The sequence below is a fragment of the Eleginops maclovinus genome, chromosome 11 (assembly GCF_036324505.1).
Source record: "Eleginops maclovinus isolate JMC-PN-2008 ecotype Puerto Natales chromosome 11, JC_Emac_rtc_rv5, whole genome shotgun sequence".
Classification (NCBI taxonomy): Eukaryota; Metazoa; Chordata; class Actinopteri; order Perciformes; family Eleginopidae; genus Eleginops; species Eleginops maclovinus.
This window is the reverse complement of record NC_086359.1, coordinates 15,923,873-15,948,192: the sequence shown is the minus strand read 5'-3', so window position 1 is coordinate 15,948,192 and position 24,320 is coordinate 15,923,873. Positions and strand designations below refer to the sequence as shown.

The window sequence follows — 24,320 nt, the reverse complement described above, 5'->3', positions numbered from 1 at the left end:
AACCAATGGTAACTTGTGGTTTAGTGACGTCCCTAAACTCTTTTAAAGTGCTTACATTTATTATAAGGGGCACTGAAAATATAAGGAAAACAACATTACTCATCTGATTTAAACTATTTACATGCAGTAGGCTCAAGATGAATCCTAACATACACCAACACACAGCCCCGGAAAAAATGAAGCGACCACTCCTAATGTTTCTTAAATATTTAACTCTACATGTATGGCAGCCATTCCAGTGTCTGTTGAATTCCAGCACAGAGAAATGGTTTCAGTAGTTTATAGTAGGGATGGGAATTCGAAAGCTAATTTATATTCAAATAATCATGCCCCAAAAAAACGGTTAACCGATTAATCGAAACGTAAATATCCTATATATATTTATATATATATTTTTTTTTAAGTAAAAAAAAAAAGATTAATTAAAAAAATGTTTGAATAACAAACACATGTTCAAATAAATATTGAAACCAAGTCGAATTTGTCCTATCTATTGAACAGTTGACAGCTCTTGGCCTGCAGCTTTCATGCTTAAAACATAACGGCTTCTGACTTCTTATTGCTCATTCTTAAAGCCAAATTAAAGGAATGCGTTGCATAGCTTAGATTATTACAACAGAACAGAGATCAACAACATGTAACAGGGCCTATGCACAGTATGCAGCTATTTTAACACTCATTCTTGGGTCTCTTTCTTCGATCTTTTTCTCAAGATATTTAAAATGGCACTGTTGAAAACATTTAAATAATCCATTTGATAAAATGTCATCAACTTAGGCACCCCTCCCATAAAACAAATATATATATATACAGTGGGGCAAAAAAGTATTTAGTCAGCCACCAATTGCGCAAGTTCTCCCATTTAAAAAGATGAGAGAGGCCTGTAATTTTTATCATAGGTATACCTCAACTATGAGAGACAAAATGAGAAAAAAAATCCAGGAAATCACATTGTAGGATTTTTAATGAATTTATTTTCAAATTGTTGTGGAAAATAAGTATTTGGTCAATAACAAAAGTTCATCTCAATACTTTGTTATATACCCTTTGTTGGCAATGACAGAGGTCAAACGTTTTCTGTAAGTCTTCACAAGGTTTTGACACACTGTTGCTGGTATTTTGGCCCATTCCTCCATGCAGATCTCCTCTAAAGCAGTGATGTTTTGGGGCTGTCGCTGGGCAACACGGACTTTCTACTCCCTCCAAAGATTTTCTATGGGGTTGAGATCTGGAGACTGGCTAGGCCACTCCAGGACCTTGAAATGCTTCTTACGAAGCCACTCCTTCATTGCCCTGGCGGTGTGTTTGGGATCATTGTCATGCTGAAAGACCCAGCCACGCTTCATCTTCAGTGCCCTTGCTGATGGAAGGAGGTTTTCACTCAAAATCTCACGATACATGGCCCCATTCATTCTTTCCTTTACATGGATCAGTCGTCCTGGTCCCTTTGCAGAAAAACAGCCCCAAAGCATGATGTTTCCACCCCCATGCTTCACAGTAGGTATGATGTTCTTTGGATGCAACTCTGCATTCTTTCTCCTCCAAACACGACAAGTTGAGTTTTTACCAAAAAGTTCTATTTTGGTTTCATCTGACCATATGACATTCTCCCAATCCTCTTCTGGATCATCCAAATGCCCTCTAGCAAACTTCAGACGGGCCTGGACATGTACTGGCTTAAGCAGGGGGACACGTCTGGAACTGCAGGATTTAAGTCCCTGGCGGCGTAGTGTGTTACTGATGGTAGCCTCGGTTACTTTGGTCCCAGCTCTCTGCAGGTCATTCACTAGGTCCCCCCGTGTGGTTCTGGGATTTTTGCTCACCGTTCTTGTGATCATTTTGACCCCACGGGGTGAGATCTTGCGTGGAGCCCCAGATCGAGGGAGATTAGCAGTGGTCTTGTATGTCTTCCATTTTCTAATAATTGCTCCCACAGTTGATTTCTTCACACCAAGCTGCTTACCTATTGCAGATTCAGTTTTCCCAGCCTGGTGCAGGTCTACAATTTTGTCTCTGGTCTCCTTTGACAGCTCTTTAGTCTTGGCCATAGTGGAGTTTGGAGTATGACTGTTTGAGGTTGTGGACAGGTGTCTTTTATACTGATAACGAGTTCAAAAAGGTGCCATTAATACAGGTAACGAGTGGAGGACAGAGGAGCCTCTTAAAGAAGAAGTTACAGGTCTGTGAGAGCCAGAAATCTTGCTTGTTTGTAGGTGACCAAATACTTATTTTACCGAGGAATTTACCAATTAATTCATTAAAAATCCTACAATGTGATTTCCTGGATTTTTTTTTCTCATGTTGTCTCTCATAGTTGAAGTGTACCTATGATAAAAATTACAGGCCTCTCTCATCTTTTTAAATGGGAGAACTTGCACAATTGGTGGCTGACTAAATACTTTTTTGCCCCACTGTATTACAATACAAATATGTATAACTCATATTCGAATACCTGAATCATTTCGAAAATTCGATTATTTGATTAATCCTCCCCATCCCTAGTTTATATAATACAATAAAAAACTCAAAGACAAACCTATAAATAGTAAAACCAGAGAAACTAATAATGCTGAAGTGGTCTCTTATTTTTTCCAGAGCTGTATTCCCTGATCCTCTAAACTCGGTCACTGGTTCCTTCAAATACCAATAAAGTGCTCAGGGTTCTACACATTTAGAACCAGTCCAAGCCAAATAATTGACATGAGCTCACTATTTTCCATTTTAATATCAAATGAAATGAACAGCTTGTGAGGTCATCACCTGACTGTTTTTGTGCGAGCGCGTTCCTTTGGGAAACCCTGGATTGGATTGAGTGTCTCTAATGCTCCCTCCCTTCCTTGTCATGGCTGCAATGGGTACTTTACTGATCTGTGTACTGGCTTGGTTATAAGCTGCTTCCAGGGCAGTGTTGGTAAGACTTCAGCTAAACAGAGATCACATCCAGAATAGCAAAAGGTGTGACAAAAGGGCAAGCCCTTTGAAGAGGATCCACCACATAATCCCAGAAAGCCCTGACAGTTTTCTCTCATTTCTAAGTCTTTGACCTGGTGTTGGTCCACCATGGAATTAAGAAAACATTTCCATTGGGGACAAACTGTTCTCCAATATTACAAACGGAAACAACTGGTGGCACTGACCTCTTGTCCAGATCTCGCTGAGTTCTCTGCAGAGTGCAGGGACTCGATCTCGCCCTCGATCATCGCTGCCTCCAGACACTCGTGCAGATCTTTGAAGCCGTTCACCTGCAGCGGGTACTGCCCAAACATCTCTGTGTTTTCAAACTTTTTCCCTATGGAATTACACATGTACAATAGTAGTTAACAGATGAGTATAACTGATGCGTTAAAAAGTGTCAGGGTGGCCATCGTATAGCTCAGTGGGTAGAGCAGGCGGCCATATACAGGGGTTTGAACCCCATGCGGTGGACCCAGGTTCGAATCCGGCCTGAGTCTCTTTGCCGTGCCTCTTCCCCTCTGTCTCCCCGTTTCTGAACTACACTACATTAAAAGGCACCGGTTCCAAAAAATTGTCAGGGTTATCCTTAAAAGGTAAATATGTGATCACCCTGTGAGAGAGAAAGTATGCTTCGTTGTTCACACAGCTCCTTATTTTGAGTCCAAGCATCTTTTTTTATTTGTTATTAATGAAGAGTGAGTACATTCAGTCACATGGAGATAAAGCGCTGCGTCCATCATTTATTTTCGGAGCCCTTTTTCGCAAAAAAAACCCTCAACTTCCTGTGTGTTTCAGACAGAAACTATCACATCCAATAGGCGAAAAGCTTGCTTGAGCTGATCAACTAGGCAGGCCTTTTTACAGGGGACAAGCTCATCCATTCAAGCAGAGTGTGAGAGCAAGCTTATTCAGGATGGCGCTCATGGTGGAAAAACAACATCAAACTAATATAAAGTAGTCCAAATGTATCGATAAAAGCAAGGCTAGTTTGTCATATGTGATGAGGTTTCAAGAATCATAGAACTTATTTTTTTTAAAAGACACCATATGGACACAGGGCCTAAACTGTATAAATGTCTAATGTAGATCAGAGAGGTTAGTTGGCGCGAGTGTGGAAGAAAAAGCAAGAACATGAGCTTTTCACGACTGTTTCATCCAAGCTAATTTCAACTCATCGGTCAGTCACTCATCATGAACCAGCTGCACGGTCCTCCCTGCATCCACTTCTGATGAGAAGCCCAAAAAAGAGGAAGGGAGGAGTAGCTAGGGGACATGCAGCTGAGGCATTAAGGTCATTTATGAGCAACAGAGTCCACCGGCCCAGCTTTTGGTGGCTCTGGGCCAGTATTGTCATGCATAATAAGCACAATGTCAATCAGCCATCAAGGACTTCCACGATCAATGCAACCGCTCTCCTCTTTTACATGGCCCACATCTCATTAAGACAAGGTCACCTTTCATTACTGGGGGCAAGGACTCGCGTGCTTTCTAGCTGCAGCAATCAAGCCATGCTCATGCTCATGCTCATGCTCACACACACACCCACACACCCACACCCCCACACCCCCACACCCCCACACACACACACACACACACACACACACACACACACACACACACACACACACACACACACACACACACACACACACACACACACACACACACACACACACACACACACACACACACACACACACACACACACACACACACACACTTTCATTTACCCCTCACTTTTTCTCTTTATTGGCTTTAATTTAACAGCTCCTCTCACCTTCCAGGACACCCACAGCAAGGAAGCGACCGTAGAAAAGCTCCACCATCGGGTTTTTGGGCTTCTCACCCTCCCTAAAAGAAAAAGAAAATGGAATAAATTAAAGTTTTTTTCCACATGGGGTACCTTTGATACAGTTCCATGTTCAACTCTCAACTGATTTAAATGTGCTGCCCTATTGCAGCAGCAAGCATTTGTCCACCTTATGTCCAATCTTTGAATATTGACCTTTGGATAGAGGGAGAATAGTTACCGGTCTTCTTCTGCCTTCATCTGGAAGGCATCCTCCAGCCAGTCAAGCAGCTTGTGGGTGAACTCGCTCACATCCTGCTGTTGAGTAAAACACAGGCATACAACATGAGCTAATACAGGAAAGCATTTGGGACATGGATGTCAGAGTTTCAAACTATTGGAATGTCCAATGTAGCGTCGGTCATCTTTTGATATACGCTGAGCTTTAGATTTTAGATCACAGATTTGTCAAGCGAAACATGAGGTCATATCTCGCAGACATCAATGGCAGCCGATAATTCAGGTCAAAGCCTATCTGACTCACACACAGTGCAGTGACATGAACGATGAGCGCAGAGGACAGAAGGCTGACCTCCGCTCAGAAACTGGCGTTGTGCGAATGCTCATGTAAAGATAACACGCGTGTGCATCACATTATAGGAACCAAGCACAAACAACTACCTCCTAGTCAATATTATTTATTGCAAAGTTCAGAGGGGTGGAATGGGCATTAATTGTTATAGATAAGAGATCAAAGTCAGCTGAGTCAGTAGAACAGCAGTGAAATGGAGCAGCTGTAGGAAGTTATTTCATACTTAAAGGATTTAATTGGTTGTGTTTAAGTTAACTTGTGTTTCTTTAAAGTTAAGAAAATGTTGTCTATTGACATTTACAAGACACGTTTACTATGACAAAACAACATAGTGTTGACAAGTCTGTTGCTACACTTTTGAATGTACTTATACTTGCAGTGGATTCTTTTACTTCAGTTAAAGGTAAAACTGTATAGATAAATATAACTATACAACCAAAGCGAATTATATATTTATCTTTTAAAGCCACAAGTTGTGGTACTCTGGTCACATTTGTATTTTGTGCATATCTCCAGGCTTTAGAAAGTTCTTTATTTTCTCATGCTGCCTGTGCTTCAGCGCCTCTTTTCACCCTCTGTCTGAAACCAGAGCCTAGTCTGCTCTGATTGGTTAGCAGGCTGGCTCTGTTGTGGTTTGTCAACTGCTGAGAGGTGTTCCACCCCTTTGCCTATCACTTACAATGTGTTGGAGCGCTAGCCAATAGAAGTGCAATTGTTACACAGTGATGTCACTATGCAATGTGGGGGAGAGAAACTCCCTCTGGAGAGGACATAGGGATTTTAGCCTTTGCAGACCATTTAGATGCACAAAAACCACAGGAAAGGGAAATTTGTGTGTTGCAGAAGTTAACTTGCATTTTGTCAAAGACAAATTGTGTATTGTAAAAGTTATACAACGTGAAGCCTTCTGCTAGTGCTATCTGGGGTAAAATGTTTGCAGTCAACTTGAGATCCTCATGTCGGGACAAAAACATACTCTGATCTGCTGGTAACAATGGCGTTGTGTTCATTGAACTGTGTGAATGTCATTTTGCCCAGCAGATTACGGCAGATAGAGGCCTACCTGCTGCGCCTCGCTGGACTTGAAGGCGTCTTTAAGGATTTCCACAGCTCGTGACGGATCCACATATTTCCTCTTGGAGCCCACCATGAGGGAGAAAAGGTTCCTCAGCTCCTGCATGAAGGGCAGGTTCCTGTGCTCCTGCTCACAGTAAAACAATCAACTATGGAGTGAATCCAAATACAGTCTAGGCAGTGTAGCCTTTAGAAACTAAAAAAGATATATGATCAAATGTTACAGTGAAGCAGCATCAAACAGAGGAATTGTTATGAAATTACAGATTCTGGAAGGGAGTTCCTCAGACAGGCTGAGGAATTTGGGAAGCACTGAGAGACCAACTATAACATCACACTTTAGTGTTTAATTCCAGTGGGCTTGAATTAAGATAAAGCAATTAGCCTTTAGACAGTTCTTTCCAAAATATTTCCAATTTGTGAAGTCTACAGAATTTAAAGATACATGTCTTTTCATAATTGTGTGGTTTGGTTTGGGAGCTATGGAGCTAGTTATTGTTATAAGATGATCAGCAGAAGAGAGGAAATGATTGCCATTATTCTCCCGGGGTAAACTGACCAACTCTTCCTCACTCTGGCCTTATTAGCTAACACTTTGTATACCATACGTACTTATAGCTTTTTCGCCAATGACAATATCTGATTTAATCGACTCAAGGAACTTTCTGAACACACTCTCTCTGCGTGTTCATTTCTGTCCGGTTGGAAGAATACAAGGTTTTCATCAAACGTTTAACCAGTGGTGGGAAATCCTGCATACTACTATCAGGGACAACGTGCCAAGCTAAGTCATGATCACGCAGCACCTGAATGGCATCTGACAAAAAACACTACACTGAGCTAACAGTCTTTACAATGCACCACTCACACGTGTTAATGCTACTTCAGTTTCCTTTGTTGAGGACCTGGGGGGGTTCTTACCTTTAGGTTGCGGGGCACATCGTGGACCGGGGGTGAGTAGTTGAGCACCAGCCTCTGGAACTCCAGCAGGTTGAACAGAGACTTGAGGTTGGGAAGAGGTAGGGACATGTTAGTAACATCAAAAGATAAAGACTGTGTAAGCCACCTCTACTTTCTATAATTTCAGAGAAAAACCACGATAAACTGCAGGGAAAAATGAATGTTGCCTCAAAGAAAAGAGGCCTTGTAGGTATGCCTGCTTTATATGCCAGATTTGACTTCTTATGTACCTTTTCTCTGCATGTGGTTTTGAAAATAAAATGTTGTTTACTGCCACAGGGTCAGGTTCAAGCACGGCCTTCTTCTCAAAGGGTTTTATTACACACAGCAGCCAGGCCCCATGTGATGGTGTATCCAGTGTTCATGTGGCAAAGTCCAGCTCAGGTCGCATTCTACAGCTGACTCATCCAGCACATAAGAAACAAGTCTTTGTGACAGCCGGGCTAAATACAGACCATTATTTTCAAGCATATTACCAACTGGATAATTCTCTTATAAAAGGTTATCCTACCCCAGCTCAATGGAACCAACACTGCTATTTCCACACGGACAGAGTTGGAATTTTAATGCCAAAACATTATATCATTAGCCCCCGTCATTTTTTTGAGGGTGCTTTTGATTGAGCTGTTCATGTCACACTGCAGTGTGGCTTTTATTCATGTATTTTATACCTGTTGTGTTTTTGTTATCATCTTTGCTTTTCAAAGCCAGTTTTGAAATGCCATTTTATAATGTGTTTCTGCTGCATTTGTTTCTAATGTCTTTTATTTGATATTGTAAAGCACTCTGAATTGCGATGTGTTGAAAGGTGCTATATAAATACACTAGCCTTGCCTTGGCTAATCAGTGAACACAATATGAAACACATCAATATAAGGAAACTCTAGAGCTGTACAGAGGAGTTGGAAGCTTCATCAAAAACGGTGATATTTTGTTGGTTTGATTCATGTTACACCCAAAACAAATAATAATGATTAATAAAAAGACTCAATACAACCCCTCTGACCCTTGCTTGCACCCGGTAAAGACTCCTTTTCACTAACGTGGAACACAGTATAAAGCATTTTCCTCATAGGGGCTATTTAAACCTCAATCAATGCTTTCGACTTGGACCATCAGTGTGTGTGTGCGTGTCCCACCTGTATGACAGCACTGAACCAGCAGGTATTGCCGACATTTTTCAGCCCCACGGAGCAGGTGTCCACCCTCTTCCTGTCGTATGGGTTGGGGGAGTCACTCCATACTTCGGTGTGGGTGCGCTTCAGACTCGCCTTGTTCTCCGCTATGCTGGCCTCCAAAACTCTAAAGACATAAACCAATTAACAAAAGTAATAGTTGTTGTTTTTCTACTAATTGCCCATTGCCAGAACTTCCTCTCGCAACCTCTGAAAGGTCATGCTGAACCCATTTGATCTCTTATTAAGTTGTGTGATATTATCATCAAACTTCTTTTATCTAATTCTTCATGTTTTGTAAAAAATGGAGCCAGTCCTCCATACCAGATAGCATCATTTACTGAAATACAAAATGATTTAACCAAAGGAACATAGAAAGCCATTTGAGGGGCTCATGTCCGAGGGGTTTCATTAAACTGCCAGATATTGTACTTTTTTATTAAGGACTATGATTTCAAATGTAATAATCATGAGGATGTTATTCTCAATTATCATGATTAACTAATAACATGAATAGCAAGGTAGGTTAATATTCAAAAAGCCCTAAACAGTGAAGGAAAGGAAAAATATGAGGTTTAGTGGTGATTAAAAATAGTCTTTATTACTTTACCCTCGTCTGGAAATGTCCAAACTATGCAGGACCTGATGTCCAAACTCCATTTCTTTCCAGACGGAATGGTTGTGTAACACTGTTTATTTGTCTCTTTGACAAATTAATTTTTTTGTTACGTAAAAATATTAATATTATGTGAAGTAGGGGTGTCTTCAAATAAGAACTTTCATAGTCAAATCTGATTGGTCATTTTTTGTTTTCTTCTATCGTCAAAATCATTTAATTTAAGACCATGTATCAATAGAAAAATATCAAACTCAATAGATTATTTGGCTTAGGTACACCAAAATTAAACCAAATATGCTTTATATCATGATTTATTAAGAGAAAACAAGCAACTCTATGTCAAATCAGACAAACTGCTTCCCCATTGCCCTGAATGGAAGGATCCTTTGCTGGACTTAAAATAGCAGTGAAATCAGGCTCCTTTGATTGAATTGTTGAATATGCGTCTATTTTTGGGTCACCCATAATGTAATGTATCAGCATGTTATTCAGGGTTGAACATGGTGTTACAGAGGGATGCTACTTTACCTCATAAACAATATTGCGCACAGATATAGCAGAGGGCAGATAAAACCGACAACAGCCTAATGTAAAGTTGTCCTGCTAACAAGTTACTCTTAAATGAACATTAATGAGTGACAGCTGCTAGGTCAGCCATGGGGGATTTTGTTTTTTTTTTAAACGGTGATATAACAGAGGAAGTCAAGAGTGAAAACAAACCTTTTTTTTCTATTCACACACTTATGTAATAGTCACTCGCAAATGAAGCAAATAACTTGCAGTGAAGAGCGCAGTTGGCATTAAGAGGAGCAGCGCTGCAACACTAGCTGAGGGAGGTAGAGGGATTATTTTATCAGCTATGATCCGTTATAGTGCTTAAAATACACTTGCATGCGCCACATTATGATACCTAGACCATATCAGGAGATTGATTACAATAGGTTGTTTTTTCATCTAAGGATTGGTGCAAAGAATTTATACCAATCCTACGATAATTTTTTTAAAACTGTCTGAACATGTTGTTTAACTGTTTGGTCGTAGTGAAATTTCAGAATCAGTGTTGCTGCTGAGCCCACCTGCTGATGGCCTGCTCCTCATCGGTGATGCCCGTCTCCCTGAACGCCCGGCTGGACTCCTCCAGGCTGAGGGCTATGGCCCTCTGCAGGTCATCTTTATCATCCCCAGTCAGGTCAATCACATCTGCACATTTAAAAAACACAGACACAAAAGCTGTGATTTAGGTTGCATCTTACCTCCATAGCTTATACTCAAACAGTTTAGGTAATTATCCAATTAACCCGCTTGTTCTTTTACATTTCCGTTGACCCTCTGGGTTCAGCTGACACAGGGCGTGTGTACTTCAGGTTTCATTTGAAGTCTTTGTGATCACTGCTCTTTGTGAGTATGGAGAATGACTGACTGACTCAGTGAGTGAGAAGGCAGGGAAGACAGCCTCCCTGCCTCTCCCCATGTGTAACTGATAGATTTGTGTTTCTGTTCTGCCCCTCGGCTGTGTTCTTTAAGAAGGGCCTAAAATCCTTTCTTTAAAAAACCCTTTTATTAAAATGTGTGTTTTAAAATATATATATATATATATATATATTATTATTACAATTTTAAGGAAAAGAACAACCGATGGTTACAAAATCCCAGAGGATCCACCCACCAGCTCCTGATGACGATGGGTAAGTTTATTCATTTTCCAAATTGTTTGTCCTGCTATTTAACAGAATTGCATAGTGTGTGTAAATGTGAACACGGCTTTGATAAATGCTGCATTTGAGTCCAATATGTAAAATTGTTAGTCCAGATTTTTTCTTTTCTGTTTGTAAAAAAAAACTCTACTCTGTGTATAAGCTATTATGTTAAGTAAAATCAGCTTCTCTTTCAAATAGCAAATGGATACACGGTTATGTTTTACCCATTTTCTATTTGTATTATCCATTCTGAGCAGATAATACTTTTTGATCTATATCCTCACAAATATAATTGTGTTATTATATTTATGTCTTATCAATTACGAATAGTGGTCCCACATCCCCATTATCTTCATTAGGTGTGAAGGGGCATCAGGAGGGAGAAAGGGAGAGTGTGTAGAGCATGTAAATATGAGTTGGAGGCTACACTTATAAACCGAAAGTGTCCAAACAGCAAAAGAAGAGTCACAGAAGTCATAGTTCCCTCATCACGGAACGGGAGTGTTGAAAGTTGACAACAAGGTGTGGCAGACGTATTGATGCCAAACTATTTGCTAATATGGAACCTGATTAATGTAATGAAGCAATCTGGAAGTGTTTGATAGGAAGCCATGAGAGGACGGTGCAGGTGCAGATGACCTCATTGTTACATCCCTATATGGAACTACTTGTAATTATTTATAATGTTTTATACAATAAACCTTATTGACAAGGCTCAAACAGGATCATAAAACAGTGATCATATTAATTAACATACAGAAATGTTATACGGCTCTCCTAAAACTTTAGGTAGGCTGCTCACTTGTGTCTGCCTGGCTGCCCACGCTGATGTATCGGTCGCTGGCCACCTGCGACGTCTGGTAGTAGGTGGTCTCATCCTGCTGAGGAACCTTGGCATTCTTCTCCGTCAGAAAGGCCACAGCCTCGGCCAGGTCTCCATTGCTTACCTGCGGGCACGACGAAGACATACTGCTAACTGACAATAGTTTAAGAATATTTAAAAAAGCCAGTTAGATTGACAAAGTGTGGGCAAAAACCAGAAAGCTAAACATTTTATTTGATGCATATCTAATGTTAAACTGTGTAACTGTATTGTTGTGACGAAGGGTTCCAATATCCAATATCATTAGTGCAAAGTGAAAACATTGGTATAAATAGTCATCAATTTATGTCTTTATTTTGAAATTCCCATGTGCACGGGCTAAGAGCGATGCTAGCCTCATTAACGAGCGGCACTAGCATCTGTTTGTGCGGTTGAAAGAGAGTGTTTGTGACGCTAAGCAGCATCAACCTTATATTTGTGAGCAGAAAACATGTCTGAAAACATCTAGCTCTCCAATAACAGGTCCTGTATGTTTATTCCTTTTAACACAAATAATAGATATTAGATTTTATTTAAATGTGTAGAGGAGCCCACTTATAACACTGTCAAATGATATTGTGGTTTGCTTTTTTGTGAGTGGATTTAAAGGCAACAGTTTGTGTTACAAGGGCACATTATAACCGTTCATACTGATAGCCAGTTCCTTGTGGCAGTCTGTATTGTAGGTAAAATATTATACGTTATCAGAAATTGAAACACATCATGAAGAAACTTGATTTACACCCCTGGTAGCCACATGTGTGGAACGTCCGCCGGATATTTATTTAAATTTCATGTCATGTTGAGTGCCTGAAACAAAAAAGAGAAAACAAGGAGTACATTTTAATATTTTAAATGCATGTTGATGCTTTACCTGCAGGGCCTGCTGTAGCAGCTGAACATCTGTGGTGCCTGTGACTTCCCTCAACTGGTTTAGTAGAGTCTGCTGGTGCTATTGCAAGAAAAAGAGAATACGAGGCAGTTCAGAGCACAGCATCATAGAGACAAATAGTTTAGAGCAGGTTGAGTTTTTTTAAACAATACCAATGAGCTGTCTAATTACACTCCTATATAGTAACATCCAGGTGACTTTAAAAAAAGGAACTGTAAGAACAATCTCTATCTAAAAGTGTAGCGGACGGCTTATTAAAATGATGGGGCTCTTCTCCTTTTTAGATTTATGAATTTATTTTAAATACTTAAAGATTGTGAGATTTTGCAGTGACACGAATGTTAGGCTTTGATTGACAACAGAGCCAGTCAGCTAACCAATCAGAGCAGACTGGGCTCTGGTTTCAGATAGAGGGGGAAAAGAAGTCAGGCAGTATGAGAAAAATAAAGAGCCTTCTGAACATTAAAGCATGGAGACATGTCACAGTAGAGGCACAGAATACAAATATGAACCTGAAATTAGCATAATTGGGCCCCTTTAATACAATGGCAGCCAAACAATGCGCGGATCTGTAACTAACCAACGCCAGACTGACGAGGATCATCATTTGCTGCGTTAATTATCTACTCTTCTTTCAGGCGATGTGTATTAAAATATTGCACTGATTCTGTATATTCTCTGCTCTCCTTTACTCTGTGTGTATTTGTGTGCCAGATACTCGAGACACGTATATGAGCGAGTGAGATTGTAGCGTTGACTCTCGTAAAATGTGTGTAGTGGAGAAATGGACCAATCTTAAGCTCTGGGGAACGTTTGACCCGACTGTGAGGCGTTTTCTCACTGTTGTACCAAAGACTGACAGGGAAGAAAAACAGATAATCTACTGATTCGTTGGTCCTCACCACATGACAGCCTGTGCGCTACTATTTGACTGCACCCTGAAGAATAGGAGCTAGAGCGTGCCTTTCGTGCATCTAAATGGATTTATCAAACCTAGCTGAACTGCACGGATTTAGAAATCCCACTCCAAGCTGCTACAGCCACTACATAAAAGGCAATAGGAACCAGTCAAGTATAAAATCAATCCGAATACAAATGATTATATGTTCATTGAATTCCTTAATTCAGTTTTAACAGATACTTACCTGTCATTTTAATGTTAATTGTATTATCCTGTGTGAAACTATACTGTCCTGTTTTGCTTTCTTATTCTGCTTTCACTACTGAATTTCCCCATGGGGATTAATAAAGTTACATTTTGTTATTCTTATTCTTGAGAAAATGACATAAAGCAACACCATCATTAGAGAACTAATGCTTTTGAATATGAATAAAGGAGAACAAATCTGGACTAATTAAACATTACATATCCCAACTGACCAGCAGTACTGCACTCCTAAAGAAAAAGGCCCTTACAGCTGGGATAACTAGCTCACTCTTTGGTCACAGTATGACCATGACCTGAGACAACAACACCATCTTTGGTTGGCAGGGGTTCAATATGACTTGCTTTCAGCAGCAATAACAGTGTTATGATTTGGAAATGACACCTCTAAAATGCCAGCTGGTTGTCAGAGGGAAAAAGTAAACGGGACAAAAATAGGCTTTACCCTGTGGTTATTTAATATGAGCTATTACCAGAAAACACAGTATAACATGATATAGCTAGTTAGTTGTCGAGATGTGAAATATTACCAAGCCTTTAAAAAAACATCTTGTCAACATCCCCTGTGTATAATTGTACATAACAGTGTTACTCATGCATGGGTAAACACTCTGATGGCAGTGTGTTTTGATCACTGTCGGCATGCTGGTTTGTTGACACAGAGGGTGGTGACGTCAGTTCAGTGTGAGGAAAGTTACACCTGTAACTGATTTGGTCCAAGTCAAACACAAGCCAGTTCTTCAGACACCCACACACACATACTTCTCTTCTCCATGTGACATGTCTGGCATGGCTATTTGTCACATGGATGATTAAGAGGCATCTTGAATAACACATACTTCTCTGCATGGCACAAGGAACTACTTTGGGTCTTTACAGCAGGTTAGAGGCAGGGCATTCCCCATGACTCTATGTATCAGGTTGCTTTGTACGTGCATGTGAATGAGTTGCAAAATTTTAAAAAATTGTACACAAAGGAAGTCTAACGCAAATTCATCTGCAGGCCATTACATGAAAAGTTGCACCACACCCTGCTATCATGAAGCACAGCACTTTAATAACTATAGGCCTAATGCTATCCTACTTGTATTAAACAATTTCAGTAAATTATGAATTAAATATTACTAATTTGTGATTCTACTTATAGTTCTTCAAGCAGCTGTGGCTCAGGCAGCATATGGGCATCTACCAATCAGAGGGGTCAATGTCTAGGTGTCCTTGGGCAAGATACCTAAATTACTCGTAGACATGGTCAGTGGTGTTTAAGTGTGTATAAGTCGCTTTGGATAAAAGCCACAAAACCTAAAAGGTTCAGACTGCATAATACGGTTTCTGTATTACTGCTTCTTCTAAGTTTTATTTTTGCCTAAGCACATGACTGCCATCAACCAATCAGACAGCTAGTTTATGATTTTTAGTTAAATGAGTAACGGCGTATGATATGGATTGACAAGCTATACTACAGAACAGAGTTACTGGATTGCTTCAGTGTGGTAAAACACGACTGTGATTATATCGGAATAACTATTTTGCATTGCATTGGTATTGTTACATTTGTATTTATAACCTAACTTTCGTTTTAGCAACATCATCATGAGTGGCTGACTCAACAGAGCTTTGCAACATAGTGGCATCGACCCTGAACGCACTTTCGTAAACTGAGAACATGATCACATGTAACCTAATAAGTCCTCAGTTATGAAGCATCGCACACTAAGCTTGCTATCTGGCCACTCCGCCCAGCGTCAACACTGCTGACCCACTGCCCATGCTTGGTAAACACAGATATCAGTTATGATATTAACGGTAACGGTAATCTAGAAAATATCTGCACACAAACAAGGAATATCCAGTCCTCCAAACTAAACATCATCGTTGGTGGAAAGGATGCCAAGTTGACGGCATTAACATAATAACATATGACCCTGTCAGTTGGCCTTGTTTATTACACTTGCAGACACAATTAGCCCATGATGCCTGTGTTAAAAAGCGAAGCAGCATCCACATTAATATGTTTACTGTGCAAGTTATCGTTAAAGTGACCCAACTTACACATCAGTTCGAATGTTAAACTTCACGTTAGCGTTAGCTCAGTGGTACCGTTAGCTTTTCGTTGACTAGCAACAAAACATTGGATAAGGCGTTCACTAGGAGAGCGGAAAGCCTAGCTTGAATATAAGCAGCTACAATTTTCAAGCGGTGGCTCAAAAACAGTCAATAACCACTATAAAACCACAATTCAATTTGAACTCATCTAACGAAGAAGTTTGCTGACCAACTATGTGGGAAACTGAGCCATAAACCTAAATAGCTGCACAGCTAGGCTAAAGTAAGCTAGCTACCAAGTTAGCTTCTGGAAGCTTACCTTCTGAGAATGCTGCTGAAGGACATTCTGCTCCACGGTCATGGCGGATTCAGCAATAAATGTATTATTAAATTCAAACCAGGGGTAGCAAAATGCAGAGGATACTTGTAACTAAAGCGAATAAAAACACGATGCTATGATGTGTTTTCCTTAATCAGCGACATCACGGGCGCCATGGCAGAGAGACTAGCGCAGGTCGTCAGGAGGAATGAAAACATTGCTCTGCCCTGCCTGAGTTCTGTGATCGATTACTCACGTCTGCTCCAACTGCAACTACGTCACGGATTAGATGTTTGGAAATCTTAGAGATAAAATAATTTAGTGGCAAGGGTGAGAAGTAATCAAGTAGGCTACATTTACTCAAGTACTGTGAGGTAAATGGTGTACTTTTACTCCACCCCATTTATTTTGTTCCTTTAGTTACTGTGCAGATTTGGATTAATGATTCGAAATATAATTAACTCTTTAATCAGAATTCAGTTACACCTGGAGTTCATTCCCAAGCTACCCTGCAGTATACAAAGTAATTAAAACTAGCTGAACCTTTACAATTTTGATAAATACTTTAATGTATCAATACTTATAATCAAAACATATAATATATATTATTCTGAGATGGACCAGTCTACATAATAAGTAGGCTACTTTTACTTTTGGTACTTGAAGTGTATTTTGATGCTAACGCTTTTATACTTTTATTTGAATAACATTTTGATTGCAGGACTTTTACTGGTAACAGAGGTACACCACTCCGTTAATAGTTACATTGCTTAGTTGTGTAGGCTCTGTATTTGATCCTTTTATGCACCAATGGTTAATGGTTTGTTTTCACTTAAATGACGTTAATACTATGTTTGAGATCTCCTTTCATTTCTAAATATCTTAGTCATGCGTTATAGGCACCATGACAGCAGCAGGGGAAGAGAGGACATGCTGTTGAACTACAGGGTTTGGGCTATTTATTTAATAATCGCTTTTCCCGGTTTTTACACACGGATAGGAATCTGCTTTAAGGTTGATATTGGCTTGATTTTCTTTAGTTTCACCTGAGAAACACATCAGTGCTACACCCTGCCCTGTTGTCAGTATCTTTAATCTGGTGTGAAATGTCTTTATCTTCAGCTCCTTTATGTTTGGTAGCATATGGCCTTCAGTACACACTAAGAACAGCTGATAATGAACATGTTATGTTAAAAAATAAAAAGAAAGAGTGTTCATGATGAATCTAAAATGACCATGCCGACCATTTTTGGCTGCTTTTAAACAATGCATGAAGGTAACCCTCAAGTACAGTTTTTAATAGCAATTTTGAGGCACGTTCCTTTATGTTTATGTTTGGAAACAAATACTGCAAACATTTTTTTAAGTTATATGCAACTATTACTAAGTCATAAAAGTCTTATTTTCTATAAACAAGTGTAAAAGCCAAAATCAACATTCTTGAAGTTAATTGTCAGAAACAGGTTAGTTAAATATAACTACACTGGCAGATGTATATACAACAAACCATACATCATGATAATTATAATAGTTAAAGTCAGTTTTAGTAAGCCAGCCTTACAGTCAACATGCTGCCTACAGTTTAATGCATAGGTGATACAATTCCATAGCCTTACATGCACATTCCTCTGTATATTTTGCACATTTCTGCACATTGATACCTTTTTGAAAACTGCACAGCTCTTCCACTTTTGTAATAGATTTGAAATAGTTGTATTATAGTTGTATATCTTAATATTCCTGGTAATAAACCTGATTCTGATACATTAAAAAAGTTGGAAAAGCGCTTGTTTTGCAAATGTGTATTTTAAATAGTTTGATTATATTTTGTATGCAATTAAACCTAAGTGTAATGCATAAAGTTAATTAATTGAGCTGCCCAGTTTCTGTCCTTATTTCTTCTGACTGATAATAACACCAGCTTCCGAACTCAGCGGGCTTCAGACATGTCAGCTGTGACTCACTGAGTCCTCTCACTGAACTGGGTCATCCTTTAGATGTTCAGGAATAGCATCGTGTAATAGTTATAACTGAAGCAGTCAGCATACTCTGTTACATGAACTGTGTCATTTAACTAGTCCATATAAATATTAATGGAGAACTCAGATCTTTGTGATGTTATTGGTGGAAGGATTCAGCAACAACAACAGCAACGGATGTTATGAAGGAAGATTTCATCAAGATACATTTCACAGTTACATAATCATCATACAAAACAGTCTGTAACCCCACTGTTTGGCAATGTTATACACTTCTTATGTGCAATATGATTTTACAATTGATTCTTATTTTACTAGCTGCTACTTCACATAAGTTGTATAATATCTATATATACAATGTACATATTTAAAATGTGTATATAATACATTGTATGTTTAATTCTGTATTTATTTTATTGTATTTTTACAGATGTAAATGCCTGTAAAATGCTGCTTTGACAAAATAATTATATTTACATCTAATCTAATCTGTTATTAATGGCTGTCACGTCATTACTTTTAAGGTTCACTTACTTTTATAATATTGTTGTTGTAATAATGTTTTTATTTTATTTTCATATATAATACTTTTAACTCAAGGACAATAACACGCTACTCTGCCAGAATAATTGGGATCAATACATAATATATTACTAATTGAATCTATTATTTACTACTGTAATTACAGGCTGCTATATCATTGCTTGTACATGTTTGCCTACTTTATGATAAATGCTGAATGCTATTTGACTCTACATCTACCTTCACAAACATATAGTAGACATCAAAACATTATTTTTATTCTTTTATCAGTACAAACATTTTCTGTTCAATGTTGCGCTGCCGTTCAGACCTTCCCCAGCAGGTGGAAGCATTTCCTTTGGAGCTCCAGTTTGCATAATGTCAGACCCTACAATGGAATCAGGAATGTGCAAAAGGAAATGAATCATAAAAATGATTCCACAAGGTAAAACCAGAAGCGTTAGTAATCAAAAATTCTATTTCCAAATTTCAGCACTGCACCATTATCAATATTTAATACATGTAGGCACGGTGTTCTGAATAGCCCTACAAAGCTAATTGTTTGTCGTCATAATGGCTGTTTGTTTACAAATGTGTACTGTTTATCATTGTAAATTATCTTCAAATCAATAAGTTTTTCTGTAAAATGTCAGAAAAGTGCATGTTGATATTCAATAAATGTTGCTTCCTTTAGTATATGTTGGGCTTATAACTGTGCTTATTTCAAGGCATTTGTCACTTTTCTAGGATCCAGAATTTGTTGTTATTTCAAGAATAAAAGTTATATTTTAAATGTCTTACTGAATTAAGAAACATACGACTGGTTATATTTGGCTGATTAATGTTTTTATGTGTTTCTTTTCCTGCTTATTTCAAGACATGCCACTTTTCTATTGCATCTAGATGTATTTCTTAGTTCAAGAAATCTTACTAAGTCCAGTTATCTGAAGGCACTGACTTGCTTCAAATTATGTATCTCCTCAAACAACATTTTATTTTATTTTCTTGTTTAAAGATGCTCTTTGCAGTGTATTGACCGCCCTGCTGTGAGAGCAGCCACACCACAGTCTGACCTCCAGGTAGGAAGTGGAGCTATCAGTCAGAGGATCTGTGAAGCTGTCAGGAAACCAATCAGAAAATAAGTTGATGAATTAATTGCTGCAGTCGGAATCATGTGATTTAAAGAGCTCAGGCTTGTTTGTTGATCTTCAAAGATCTTGAAAGTGAGCCTGAGGGCTGAATGAGAATCAACGTTTAAAATGTCTTCCCCTTCTGTCTCATTCACTGATCCAACACAGAAAAAAGGACATGAAATATGTTCTTAAATGAAAATGTAGGAAATCAGCGATGATAAAAATCATAAAATAAACTAGTTTGCTAATATAAAGTATATTCAGATGCAGCAGTTATGTTTGAAAAGTATCTGCAGTGGATGTGTAGCTTCTAGGATCTTTGATGATGGGGTGCCCTGAGGCATAGCACACCTTTAGCCTGAAGGCAGATTGGAAAGAAGTAAACTCAGATATTTTTTACTAGAAAAAGCATAAACTGTAAATTACTGTGTTATAAATAAAAGTCCTGCATTCACATTCAGTGATGCTATCCATTTAGACTATAGTATATTATTATGTGTTGTGGCCCATTTCAGAATCATATAAATATATATATATATATATATATATATATATATATATATATATATATATCTTAAATCAAAGGAATATGTTTGTATGACGATTGATGCTAAAAGTGTTCATTACAGCTGGTAAATTAACTACTTTGTATACAGGGTATCCTAACCTTAATGTCATAGTTTATATATGAGTCTATTTATATTTTGTATTATCTCATAATCTGTATCCAGTGTCGGAAAATGTATTCAGATTTGAGTAAAGGTACTAATACTACACCGTAAAAATATTCAAAGTACTGCATCCAGAGTGGTACTAAAAGTAAAAGTAAAAGTAAAAAGTATCTACGTACGATCAAAAAATGTACTTGACGTTTTAGAAGTAAAATGACGAATTGGAGATTAAAATCAAACAGTTTGTAAATGTTTTTTAAATATTTTAAAGCAAAAGAGTCAAGTCTATATGTCATAGTCATGTGTTTGAACAAAAACCCTTCCTAGCAACATGTCTGCCAATTCAATTTATGTCACCAGTAAATTAATTGTGTGTCAAAATATGAATATATAAGGTAACTAACACACAAAACTGTAACATTGGATTCCAAAATATAGTACAGTAGAAGTAGAAAATAAGTAGTATAAAATGAAAATACTCAGATAAAGTAAAGGCACCTCAAATAAGTGCTTGAGTAAATGTGGTGACTTTCCACCAGGAGGAGAAATATAAAGTAGCATGAAATAAAAATACTCATGTAGAGTACTTGTTTAAATATACTTGATTACATTCACCTACTGCATTAATAAGAAGATACATATTTTATTACTTACTTAAATTCACCCTCTCTTGTTTCTCTTTGAGCACTGCCCAGGTTTCATGTTTTTCTCCCAGATTTTAGAGACAGGCCGGGCTCCCAGGCTGCAGATGGAAACTGTACAGTTAATGTGACTGAAGCTATTTCTTTTTATTAACTAAGGGCTTGCAGCAATTACATGTCTGTGAATCTGGCTGACAAAGCATCATCCATTATCATCCGCCCACTCTGGAGCGGACCATTGTACTGGTCACTAGAATTGATTGAGTTGTGATCATTTCTGCGAGTGTCATATGGCTTCATGTTGAAATGAGTTGGCTCAGCCAATATGGAATAAGATATAATTGTTAGGATCTCAAGCATACGGAAAATCATTAGCTTTCATTATTTTAAAGGTACCCAGAGTGCAACTGCTTAATTGGTAAATCTCAATATCCAATTACACATCATTCTGATAACTTACTCTCTAATATGAGGGTTTTTTATATATAGGCTTAGGGAGGAACGGATTACATGTATCGGGATTACGAAACCAGGATAGAAAAAACTGTATTCCCTGACGGTTACGTAAAGAAAAAATGTAATCAGATTACTCAAATTGGTTTCCTTACAGGATTAAAACGTGTGAATAAAGATCAATATTTTATAGGTAGAAGTACTGCCTGAATTTTCTTTTTGGTTTAATTTAGACAACTTTCATTCTTCTTTGTTAAAATATCTTTAGTAGGATGACACCTGATTTAATGAAACAAAAATACTCTTTAGGTCTAGCTTACTGTAGGTCAAGGTTAACACACATTTCTGATCCTAAATATCCTGTTTTTTTTATTTTCTAAGGTTTCATTGTTCTGATGTCTTACATAATATACTTCAGTAAAAATTGTATTTTTTTTCTCTTATTTATTTGCATTGCGTGTGATGTTGCAATAAAAGTAACGAGGGTAATCAGGTTAGATTACTTTTATAGAGTATGTTATTGATTACATTTTTTTTTACAGGTAACTACACTTTATTACTTTAATTGAGTGTATTATGTCAACACATTTCATATAACTGTATTGGTTTAGTTGAATACAATACTATTAAGCTCATCAAAATATTTTTTATACAAACTTAATATTATTGCTTTCAACTAACCTAATACAGTTAGGTGAAATCTGTTGACATCATACATTTAATTAAAGCTTCAGTTCTTTCAGTGCATTGATGACAAGTATCCCTCCCAATCCTGTTTATATATAGGAAAATAGAACATTAAGTAGGTACACATTGACAATAACCATCACATCTGTAGAAGATGATTTCCTGGAGAAATATCCTAGTCGATCAATATTTCAATCAAACACAGCCCCCGTTTTCCTGCAGCGGAGCCCAAGGTTACTTTCAACACTCCTGATTCATAGTTTTTCGACAGGATATTTATCTGTCATGAAGCATGAAACCATAAAAACCGATATGAAAGCACTTTTTCTCCAGACTGAAGCATGGAACCACATATGAGGTCCGGGTCTTCATATGAGCATGATAAGCCTCGTGTGTTCTGCGGTCAGAGGAAATTGCATCGCCACATAGAGATTTGAGATGCTGATCCTCATATTTAATATCAAATGCTGACATGGACGTCTATCATAGATGTTAATATGCGATATTGAAATATGAACACAGCATACATGAGAGGCACAGCAAGGATTTTAGTCAGGGCTTTGCTGAAAGCAAGCAAGGCAGGAATAATATATAAGTAATTTCATTATGAACAAAACTGATTGTGCAACATTAGCATTGATTTGTATCTACAGTACAGCACTGTCATGGCTGCATGTGGAACATATGGACAAGATCTCTTTGTTTGGGAGGATTTACCCCAATTTTCCAGGTTTCTATGTTTTATTACATCGGCCATGCACCACCTCTACAGTCAGGCCGCTTTAGTTATACATTATATTTCATATTTATCATGCTTTTCTAAAGTGTCCCAAACCAGAATTGACGTAAATCACCACTGAGTGCTGAACTGTTATCTACTCTATTCATTTTTGTGTTAAGTGTTTCACCTGTGTTGAGTAAAAATATTGTATGTTCAACATTAATTTAAAATGTAGATCGTGAAATTATTTAGAAGGTAATAAAAGTCACATCAAATATTAAAAAAAACAAAAACAAACATGTACAGAAATCAAGGCTACAGCCATGCTATTGGCTGGGTAAGGTTTAGTAGTGTAATGTAATGAAGTACATTTACTCAAGTATTGCACCTAAAATTACATCTTTGTATTAGTTGTACTTTAACTGAGTATGTTTAATAATGCACAGTAGTTCCATATTTACCAGCTGTGTCTCATACATTAATGCATCAATAATCCAGAAATGTATTATTAATGATTTTTAATAATTGGCCATTATACTAATTTGAACAATATAGCATTGCTTCTCCCACTTATAAATACAATTTAAGTACATTTTCCACGACTGGTGAGGCGGTACAATGTTGCTTAGAGCAACATGCTAACAAAAGCATGGCAACTTGCAGGTAGAATGTTAAGCATGTTAAGCATATAGATATTTTTGAAAAGTCAAAAAAAGACTGTTAAAAAATTACATTTTATTCTAAAGTTTTTGCTGAATTCTATGGCCAACAAACCTACAGTTATTTAAATGTTTTCAGTCTTGACCAAGGTGGTAGCCATGCTCATCTTACAGCTGGCTAACCTAACCCTAAAAGTTTAATTTGAAATATTGATGTCCTATTCTCATATCTTATTTTTTATTTTTCGCATTCATTGTGTCAAGTGCTCTTTTAATTGTTTTTGAGATGCAGCTAATTCCTTCTAAATGTCAAATACAGCTTCAGTTTTTTCTGCATAACTTCAAACTGAGTGGAACACCAGAGCACAGAGGAGTTAAATTTGGCATGTTCGTTGTAAATAGCCTTCGCCCCCGCAGCAGAGTTCACATCCCAAACTGGTCTCAGCCAGACTGGTTGACACAGAACTGCCCTTCCTCGCTCTACAGGGGATTTTCAGAACTGTTTACGTGGAAAGTTCATGACCCTGCACATCAACCACAGTCTTCTTTCTGATGCAACACACAGGAAATGAGAGTTAATACATTTCCTGTTGAGTTTCTTTTTTATGAGACTTTGTTTTTGTGAAATCTTTGCTTTCTTTAGGTTTAAATAAGGTGTCATCAAGCTAATACCATGTACTTAAGTAGAATTCGGAAAGACTTGTACTGT

General features: G+C 38.0%; 1 protein-coding gene across 7 annotated transcripts in view; it reads right to left on the bottom strand.

Annotated features, from left to right (window-relative positions):
• The window catches only part of usp25 (ubiquitin specific peptidase 25), a 33,536-nt gene extending 17,136 nt beyond the window's left edge, over window positions 1-16,400 (bottom strand). For 6 of the 7 annotated variants that reach the window (XM_063895450.1, XM_063895453.1, XM_063895455.1 and 3 more), the window contains exons 1-10: window positions 16,146-16,400; window positions 12,598-12,675; window positions 11,664-11,808; window positions 10,241-10,364; window positions 8,510-8,672; window positions 7,332-7,412; window positions 6,400-6,537; window positions 4,986-5,062; window positions 4,733-4,806; window positions 3,138-3,289 (exon numbers count right to left, since the gene is read on the bottom strand). In XM_063895450.1, the coding sequence (XP_063751520.1) occupies window positions 3,138-3,289; window positions 4,733-4,806; window positions 4,986-5,062; window positions 6,400-6,537; window positions 7,332-7,412; window positions 8,510-8,672; window positions 10,241-10,364; window positions 11,664-11,808; window positions 12,598-12,675; window positions 16,146-16,187 (1,074 nt within the window). In that variant the 5' untranslated portion in view covers window positions 16,188-16,400. The remainder of the gene's footprint in view (window positions 1-3,137; window positions 3,290-4,732; window positions 4,807-4,985; window positions 5,063-6,399; window positions 6,538-7,331; window positions 7,413-8,509; window positions 8,673-10,240; window positions 10,365-11,663; window positions 11,809-12,597; window positions 12,676-16,145) is intronic. The other variant, XM_063895451.1, reaches the window with a different exon arrangement.
• Window positions 16,401-24,320: the final 7,920 nt, after the last annotated feature.